Source organism: Cyclopterus lumpus, chromosome 6 (assembly GCF_009769545.1).
Source record: "Cyclopterus lumpus isolate fCycLum1 chromosome 6, fCycLum1.pri, whole genome shotgun sequence".
NCBI classification, from domain to species: Eukaryota; Metazoa; Chordata; class Actinopteri; order Perciformes; family Cyclopteridae; genus Cyclopterus; species Cyclopterus lumpus.
The window spans coordinates 2055881-2064540 of record NC_046971.1 but is presented as its reverse complement, the minus strand read 5'-3'; the positions used below and the strand labels follow the sequence as shown (position 1 = coordinate 2064540).

At 46.3% G+C, this 8660-nt stretch overlaps 2 protein-coding genes across 2 annotated transcripts; both read left to right on the top strand.

Annotated features, from left to right (window-relative positions):
* The first annotated feature begins 210 nt into the window (after window positions 1–210).
* On the top strand, window positions 211–2654 carry LOC117732609 (transmembrane emp24 domain-containing protein 6-like). The gene is made up of 4 exons (XM_034535652.1): window positions 211–478; window positions 968–1094; window positions 1754–1929; window positions 2420–2654. The coding sequence occupies exons 1-4, from the start codon at window positions 266–268 to the stop codon at window positions 2651–2653; spliced, it is 750 nt and encodes a 249-aa protein (XP_034391543.1). The 5' UTR covers window positions 211–265; the 3' UTR covers window position 2654.
* Window positions 2655–5200: 2546 nt separating this feature from the next.
* On the top strand, window positions 5201–7576 carry LOC117732692 (transmembrane emp24 domain-containing protein 6-like). Its single transcript, XM_034535793.1, has 4 exons — window positions 5201–5401; window positions 6231–6357; window positions 6442–6596; window positions 7355–7576. Exons 1-4 carry the CDS (start codon window positions 5201–5203, stop codon window positions 7574–7576), a joined length of 705 nt encoding a protein of 234 aa, XP_034391684.1.
* Window positions 7577–8660: the final 1084 nt, after the last annotated feature.

Sequence of the window (8660 nt, the reverse complement as noted above, 5' to 3'; positions counted from 1 at the left end):
AACTCACAGGAAACACATCGACCTGCAGACGAGGAAACAGGAAGTTGAGTTGTAGAATCTCATCGTGGACCAGCAGAAGAAGTCCTCCATCCCGTTAGGCTCCTCCTCCTCTCCCCCTCGGCCCCTCCCCCTCGGCGCCTCCATCTGCTAACGGGGCCCAGTGTTCCCACCGTGTCGGTCCCAGTTAATCATTCCTCGCCTCCCCACGCAGACCTGCACCTTTCCTTTCCCCCCGTGTACAGCAGAGCTCCTCGTGTGTCCAGACATGTGGTCCCGGATCCGCTGCGTGTGCCTGGTCCTGGTGTTCTGGGGTCCGGTGGGCGGCGGGCCCCTGACGGACCCCCACCCCGGCATGACGGACCAGCAGCTGTTCTGGGGCTCCGACCAGTACGACTTCTCCGTGGTGCTTCCTGCCGCCGGGCTGGAGTGCTTCTGGCACTTCGCCCACCGCGGAGAGAGATTCTACCTGAGCTTCATGGTGAGGAGGCCGAGAGGTCGAGAGGTCACGAGGTCACGAGGCCGAGAGGTCACGAGGTCACGAGGCCGAGAGGTCACGAGGTCACGAGGCCGAGAGGTCACGAGGCCGAGAGGCCGAGAGGTCACGAGGCCGAGAGGCGTCACTTTTAATCCTTTTAACATTAATCTGTAAAGAAACTCCTTCTTTCCAAGTCAACTAGTGTTCAATATTCATAACATTGTTTTAATTCAACGTAGAGAGGGACCGCCTTGAAAGGTCATGGGGTCATCGGCTCGTGTGTGTGTGTGTGTGTGTGTGTGTGTGTGTGTGTGTGTAAAGTTAAAGTTCACAGTGAAACAGAAGTCAGGAAGTATTTCTCAGTGAGACAAATCCGTCACATTTGATTGGACCGCTTTAAAGTGGGCGGGGCTTACAGTTTCCCTTCAGTGTATGCAAACTATAACTCTGCGTTGTATTGAACTGTCTGTCTGCCTGTCTGTCTGTCTTCAGGTCCAGTGGGTGACGGGCGTCGGCCATGACAGACACCTGTCTGTCACCGTCAACGCTCCCAGCGGCCTTCTGGTGTCGACTGTCGATGACCCCAAGGGTCAGATCAACTTTGAGGCCGAGGAAACGGGTAGCTGTCTGTCTGTCTGCCTGTCTGTCTGCCTGTCTGTCTGCCTGTCTGTCTGCCTGTCTCCGTGTATCTTTACACTGTGTGTATATTGTGTATATTGTGTATATTGTGTACATCGTGTGTATTGTGTACATTCTATACATTGTATATATTGTGTTTATTGTGTGTATATTGTGTCTCACTTCCTGTGTGTATTGTGTCTCACCTCCTGTGTGTATTGTGTCTCACCTCCTGTGTGTATTGTGTCTCACTTCCTGTGTGTATTGTGTCTCACTTCCTGTGTGTATTGTGTCTCACCTCCTGTGTGTATTGTGTCTCACTTCCTGTGTGTATTGTGTCTCACTTCCTGTGTGTATTGTGTCTCACCTCCTGTGTGTATTGTGTCTCACCTCCTGTGTGTATTGTGTCTCACTTCCTGTGTGTATTGTGTCTCACTTCCTGTGTGTATTGTGTCTCACTTCCTGTGTGTATTGTGTCTCACCTCCTGTGTGTATTGTGTCTCACCTCCTGTGTGTATTGTGTCTCACCTCCTGTGTGTATTGTGTCTCACTTCCTGTGTGTATTGTGTCTCACCTCCTGTGTGTATTGTGTCTCACCTCCTGTGTGTATTGTGTCTCACTTCCTGTGTGTATTGTGTCTCACTTCCTGTGTCCCTCCAGGTTTCCATCAGATGTGCTTCAATAACTTCCACAACCACTTCGGCTCCATGCAGATGTTCCTCAGCTTCGGTGTTTACTACGACGGATACAAAGACTCCGCCCACCAGAAAGAGGAGGAGCTAAAGAAGAAGGAGGAGCTCAGCCAGGACCTGAACAACACACTGAGCTTCATAGAGGTACACATACACACACATAAACATGCACGCACACACATACATAGATATACACACGCACACACACACATGCACACGCACACACACAGTCACAGACAAAGACACACACACACGCACACACAGTCACAGACAGACACAAACACACACACAGTCACACACACAAACACACACAGTCACAGACATACACACACACATGCACACGCACACACAGTCACAGACAGACACAAACACACACACAGTCACACACACACACACACACAGTCACACACACACACAGTCACAGACAGACACACACACACACACAGTCACACACACACACAGTCACAGACAGACACACACACACACACACACACAGTCACACACACACACACAGTCACACACACACAGAGTCACAGACAGATACACACACACAAACAGTCACACACACACACACACACACAGTCACACACACACACACACACACACATTAATGACGTGATACCGTGTGTTCCAGGACGCCACTCACAACGTGGAGAACCACGTGTTCCACGTGTTCCGCTACTACAGCTTCGGCCGCATGGCGAGGAGCGCCGACCACTTCCTGCTGCTGTCCAACTCGCGGTACGTCACCCGGTGGTCGGTCTTCCTCAGCCTCCTCATCGTCACCTCCGGGTACCTGCAGCTCCTCTTCCTCAGGAGGCTCTTCGTCACCCAGAGCGGCGGCGAGGAGGAGAAGCCCCGCTGCTGAGGCCGCGTCGTGTACTCATGTACTTGTGTACTTGTGTATTGTGTACTTGTGTACTCATGTACTTGTGTATTGTGTACTTGTGTACTTGTGTACTTTCTTCACGCCGCCTCAATAAACACGAGGTGATCGGCGCTGGTCGAAATGTGTATTTATTCAAATAAGGGCGTTAAGAAGGGTTGAAGGTCATAGAGGAGCTGAGAGGGCCTCGTCTGTCCCGGTGTCAATGGTCTGGATCCTCTCGTACAGGCGCTGTTGAGGCGTCACAGCCGACCCGGCTCGCAGGTCCAGGACGTACTGGATCCTCCCAGTTTCCCTTAATCCGGTCGGGAGGCGACCTGAAACGGCGCCTGCGCGACACTCTTTGCAGAAATGTTGCGCAACGGCACTCGACACAAGCTGAAATGGTTATTTTAAATTTATATCAGCACGGGGTTTGATTTCAGTGCAATGAGTGTTGCCCTCACAGCTTCTACTGCAACACACATCGTGACATTATTTTATATTATTATAAGTCTTATAAGATGTTAAACGACGGTTCAGTTAGAGGTTATCGTCTCTGATTGGACGTATATGTATCTCAGTTATAGTATATAAAACTCTTTCTTACATTTATGTATACGTTTAAATTCCAGCTCTGCGGTTTTATTTCCCCATGCATTAATCTATGTAATGTACAGATATTTACACACAATAAAAGTTGAACATAGTTTTTTTATGTTGGTTAAAGGAGGATAAACTAAAGAAAACAATCAGATACAGAGACGCAATACAAGTTCATGAAATACGATCAAATACAGAAAAACACAAATATAGATATGCAAGTTATGAAACACAAGCAAATTCAGAAATGCGCTGCAAATACAGGAATGTTCTAGAAATAAAGAAAACCAAATGCATAAATATGTTGACAAATACAGCGTTGTGCTACAAATACAGAAAACACCAAAATACGTAAAAAGGTACCTGAGATACAGAAATGTTCTAGAAGTAAAGAAAACACAACCGAATACTACAAAAAACACAAGCAGTGCTCAAGAACACAATAAAGTTACAAAAGAAGCTTTAAGGGACACAAAAAACTGATGGACACACGTGGACACATCATGTTGTTGTTGTTGTTGTTGTTGTTTGTGAAGTTGGAGACGGGCTACAGGCCGTTGGTTGGTTTTGAAGCCTCGGACGTAAAACACAGGACCTTTTTAAAGGCTTGGTATAGATATAGATATATATATACACATATTTGTATATATATATATATACACACATATACAATACTTTGGCTGTGTGCGTATATGTATATATATATATATATATATATACATATACGCACACAGCCAAAGTATTCGCCGCAACTCTCCAATCTGCTAGGGCCATGTATACTGATAGAGACAAACTAGAATGGGATCTTTCTTGTGCTGAAGAAAGAATCAAGACTCTGACAAAGAACCTCCAGCAGAGGGACAGCACAATCAAAGAAAAGAGCTTGGAGTCCATCATAAAGGATTTGCACTCCAAAGTCTCTCTGAGAAACTAGAATCCCAAAGCCAGGTGTTCATCCAGGTGTTCATCCAGGTGTTCAGCCAGAGGACTCCGCTCTCCGAAGGTTCAGACAAGACTACCCCCATCCTCGAGTCCCCCCCCCCCCCCCCCCGTTCCCACCAGCCGCCGGGACACCGCCCATCGCTCCCCTCCGACCTTCCCTCTCTTTCATCCCTCTGCCCCCTCTTCTTCCCTTACCTCTCACCCCTCAACCCCATCCCTACATCCCTTCCCCCTCGACCCCTTTTCCGCTTCATAACTTTGCAATGAACCATTCAAACCCATATCGCTACTAGTGTGATCATTGTTAGTGAATAACCTTTATGTTTATGTTCAATGTCACCGAGTCAGTTTTTTAGTGATAAGCTATCAGGCCTCGTGACTGAGTGTTTGCGAGTGTTTGCAGACGTGGGTGAATAATTACTTTCTCGGCGAGAAAGGCTGCTGCTGCTGCACACCGTGCTGCTACACACTCTGCTGCTGCACACTCTGCTGCTACACACTCTGCTGCTACACACCGTGCTGCTACACACTCTGCTGCTGCACACTCTGCTGCTGCACACTCTGCTACTGCACACTCTGCTGCTGCACACTCTGCTGCTACACACTCTGCTGCTGCACACTCTGCTACTGCACACTCTGCTACTGCACACTCTGCTGCTGCTACACACTCTGCTGCTGCTGCACACCGTGCTGCTGCTGCTACACACTCTGCTGCTGCTGCACACCGTGCTGCTGCTGCTACACACTCTGCTGCTGCTGCACACCGTGCTGCTGCTGCACACTCTGCTGCTGCTGCTACACACTCTGCTGCTGCTACACACTCTGCTGCTGCTGCACACCCTGCTGCTGCTGCTACACACTCTGCTGCTGCTGCACACCGTGCTGCTGCTGCACACTCTGCTGCTGCTGCTACACACTCTGCTGCTGCTACACACTCTGCTGCTGCTGCACACCGTGCTGCTGCTGCACACTCTGCTGCTGCTGCACACCATGCTGCTGCACACCATGCTGCTGCACACCGTGCTCATCGTGTTGAGCTCTCAGGGCGTCTGGAGCAGAAAGTCTGAGCCCGTCCTCAACGAGGCGGCCGCGGGACTGTTCAGAGGATCCGACAAATACGACTTTGCCGTCGAGGTTCCTGCCGCAGGGACGGAGTGTTTCTGGCACTTTGCCCACCAGAGTGGAAGCTTCTACCTGACGTACATGGTGAGTTTCATCTTGTCTGCAGAGATTAAGTGTTTTTTTTTGTTGATGCGCTTGTCGGGAGGTGATTGAGGAACAAGGTTGTTTTTTGGGGGGTTTTTGTGTGCCATTTGTCCTCCGGCTTATCACACTGACTTTCAAGGTCATCCAGTTTGACTTTTAAACGTGATCATTATCGTTGTAACCTATAAGTAATGTTTGCAAAAGCGCTCTCATACTTTGCAGAAATTAAGACTATGGGCTCATAGATATTAATATTAAAAAAGAGAGACTTACCCGCACTGAATTGACTTCTTCAAAGCTGACTAACTTCATCTGGAACAATGAATTAATGAATTATGCAGATAAATTAAATCAGATCAGTGCAAAAATAAAAAAGATTTCAGCTCCAAGTTCCAGACTGTTAACTGACCAATGGAACCAAATAACTTTTAATTGTTTAAATATGTTTTTATGGGGAATTGTTAATACTAAATATTAAATGACTTACTCTTATTGAAACACGCATTTCATTTTAGTTCTGCCGTAGTTTAGTTTTAAAGGTGCTAAATACAGACTTCAGAGCACTCCGTTTGGAAGAGTTGTGATAGTAGTGTGGATGGGCGAAAGCACATTGGGTTATATTTGCAATATATATTGATATATATATATTTGCCAACATTAGATATATCCACAGAAACAAGAAAACATTATAACTTTTATGAGAATGACTGAGGACGTAAATAGTTGCCGTATCTCACAAGAGTGTTACTGCTGAGACAGAGAAAGGTCTAGAACAGCTAGCGAAGGTCTTCTTGTGGGGTTTGTTGAGTATTTTGATGTGTGGTCTCAGGTGCAGTGGGTAACGATGATGGCCAATGATCACCGGCTGTTTGTGACGGTAAACTCACCACAGGGCGTTCTCGTGGCTTCAGAGAACCAGGCGGTCGGTCAGATGGACTTCCAGACTCAGGTGACAGGTGGGTTCATCAGAGATCCTCATCATGAACCAAAGTATTATAGCCGTACCGTCCTCTGAGGTAACGGCAGTGTCCTCCCGACAGGTTTTTACCGGATCTGTCTCGGGAACCACAACAACCAGTTTGGAGGTATCAGGGTCTTTGTGAACTTCGGCGTCATCTACGAAGGCTCCGAGGAGTCAAAGAGAGAGACGGAAGAAGGAGAGAAGGTCCTCAACAGCACTCTGGCTGGTATTGAGGTATTTGTCTTCGTTCAAGTCTCTGGGATTTTAGAATCAGTCATGTTTAGCACAGAGAGAGCCTCCTGTGCAGTGTTTGAAATATAAAAGGATTTTAAAGAACAGCTGCCTCATCGAAAGTGAATTTTGGGTAGCGACGGAATGAGATCACGGATACAAGCGGTTAAAATGTGCTTCCTTCGTTCGTTGGCTGGACCTTTAAGATAAGGAGTGGATCCCAGATGTACATCAGGACGCCTCCTCCCTTTAGAGGTTTTCTGGCCACGTCCAACCGGTAAGAGGCCCAGGGGAAGACCCACAACTCACAAGGGATTATTTATCTCCTCTGGCCTGGGAACACCTCGGGGTTTTCCCAGTAAGAGCTGGAACATGTTGCTGACGAGAGGCACGTCCGTAATTTGCCTGGTTCCGGATAACAGGAGGTGGAATGGATGGATGGACTCTCTTTTTCCACTTCACCCGATTCACTCAGCTCACACTTTCTTTTTTAATCCCCCAAACTCAACGGGCGGAGAATAGCAGATCTCAGCGGTGTATTTTTTTAATTATACAGCAAATATCATTCCTGAAGACAGCATTTCCACATTTTCACATATGAATAATGGTGTGATTTATTCCCATCTTCTTATTTAATCATTCTAATGTTATCAGAGTTGGAATAGTTTCAGGTCCTTTCTTTCTTTCAAGTGTATCATCCTATGATCTGTGGCCTATTGCGTGTTGACATGAAACTAAACAACGTACCGTGTCTGATTTAGGGGAGTGTGCAGAAGCTCCAGAATCAGATCTTCCACATGTGGCGTCATTACAACTTTGCCCGCATGAGGAAAGGGAAGGATCACTACCTCCTCCTGTCCAACTTCAACTACGTCACCTGGTGGTCAGCGACCCAAAGCCTCATCATCCTCCTTTCTGGATACCTGCAGCTCCTGGTCCTCAAAAGACTCTTCCACACGGACTGCAGCAGGCCACGATGCTGAAGGGAAGAACGTCCACACGTCCTCCACCACCGCCGCTTCAACCCCTGACGGGATTTCTGCTTTTTCACAACATATTTTTATTAATACATGTTTGGAAGAGTTAAAAGATCCTGCACACTATCTGAAGCTAGAGACCAAAACACTCTTGGGTACAAGCTTATGGTGGGCCAACTCTTTTAAATAATGTTTTTTGATTAAAATAAACTTCTCTTCTCCACATTTATTTGTTGATATCACAAGTGGAAACTATCAAAAACCCGCTGTAGAGGGTCGACTCCATTGAAGTCAGGAAGAATTTCGACAGTTTGCGGACGATGGCGTCCTACTCACTGCTAACACATGAGAAGGCATTCCATTATCATCCCACTTATATTGTATGCTTCCTCTTAGACAATGTGAAAGTTTCATAGCTGAAATGTATGAACTTAATCTCTAATTATTTTTCAACCTCAAAGAATTAGTGCATTAGTATCTACTATTTTAAGTAATTATTCTAATGATGCATTTAGCTATAAAATGCTGCTTTCTCTTAATATTCTCGAGCAAACCTAAATAATTTTTGCCTTGTGTGGGAGCGACGTAACATCCGGTTGTAAATGATGCCAAGGACGTTAAAATATTTTATTTTTGCACGTCAGTAGGCTGGAGCATTACTACTGCACCAGTTCCTAAAACCGGAAATGAGTCATGTTTGCACTTCCAGTTCACTCCTCTTGAAGTCAATGGGTTCTTAGCTAGACGTCTGAAATAAGGTCAGTGGTTAACACAAGCTTACGTTTTATTCTATGATACAGTATATTTGAGAGTACAACACATCATCACCGTGACAAGTCCGTCTTCACAGACTCGTTGTGTTCCCAGTTTGTTTATAACTTCAGCTTCTTACTTCTGCCGATTGCATCCAAGATTAAAAAATCCTAAAAGTTGTGTTTATTCAAGAAAAAATTTCTTGCTGAACAAAACGTCTTCGTATCAATAAAGTTTAATTGCCACAGAGATTATTTTCTGCAATAATCAAAAATCCAAATGGAAAAACTTTCCTTACTTTGGTATTAAGTATTTTTTAAGGCCAACCTGGAAGTTA

Bases quoted from the DNA above. Each gene is read 5' to 3' on its own strand.
- LOC117732692 (XM_034535793.1), top strand. From the start codon at position 5,201: ATGCTGCTGCACACCGTGCTCATCGTGTTGAGCTCTCAGGGCGTCTGG. The intron at 5,402-6,230 runs GTGAGTTTCATC...GTGTGGTCTCAG, and splicing joins GCTTCTACCTGACGTACATG to GTGCAGTGGGTAACGATGAT. The intron at 6,358-6,441 runs GTGGGTTCATCA...TCCTCCCGACAG, and splicing joins CTTCCAGACTCAGGTGACAG to GTTTTTACCGGATCTGTCTC.
- LOC117732609 (XM_034535652.1), top strand. From the start codon at position 266: ATGTGGTCCCGGATCCGCTGCGTGTGCCTGGTCCTGGTGTTCTGGGGT. The intron at 479-967 runs GTGAGGAGGCCG...GTCTGTCTTCAG, and splicing joins GATTCTACCTGAGCTTCATG to GTCCAGTGGGTGACGGGCGT. The intron at 1,930-2,419 runs GTACACATACAC...CGTGTGTTCCAG, and splicing joins ACACACTGAGCTTCATAGAG to GACGCCACTCACAACGTGGA.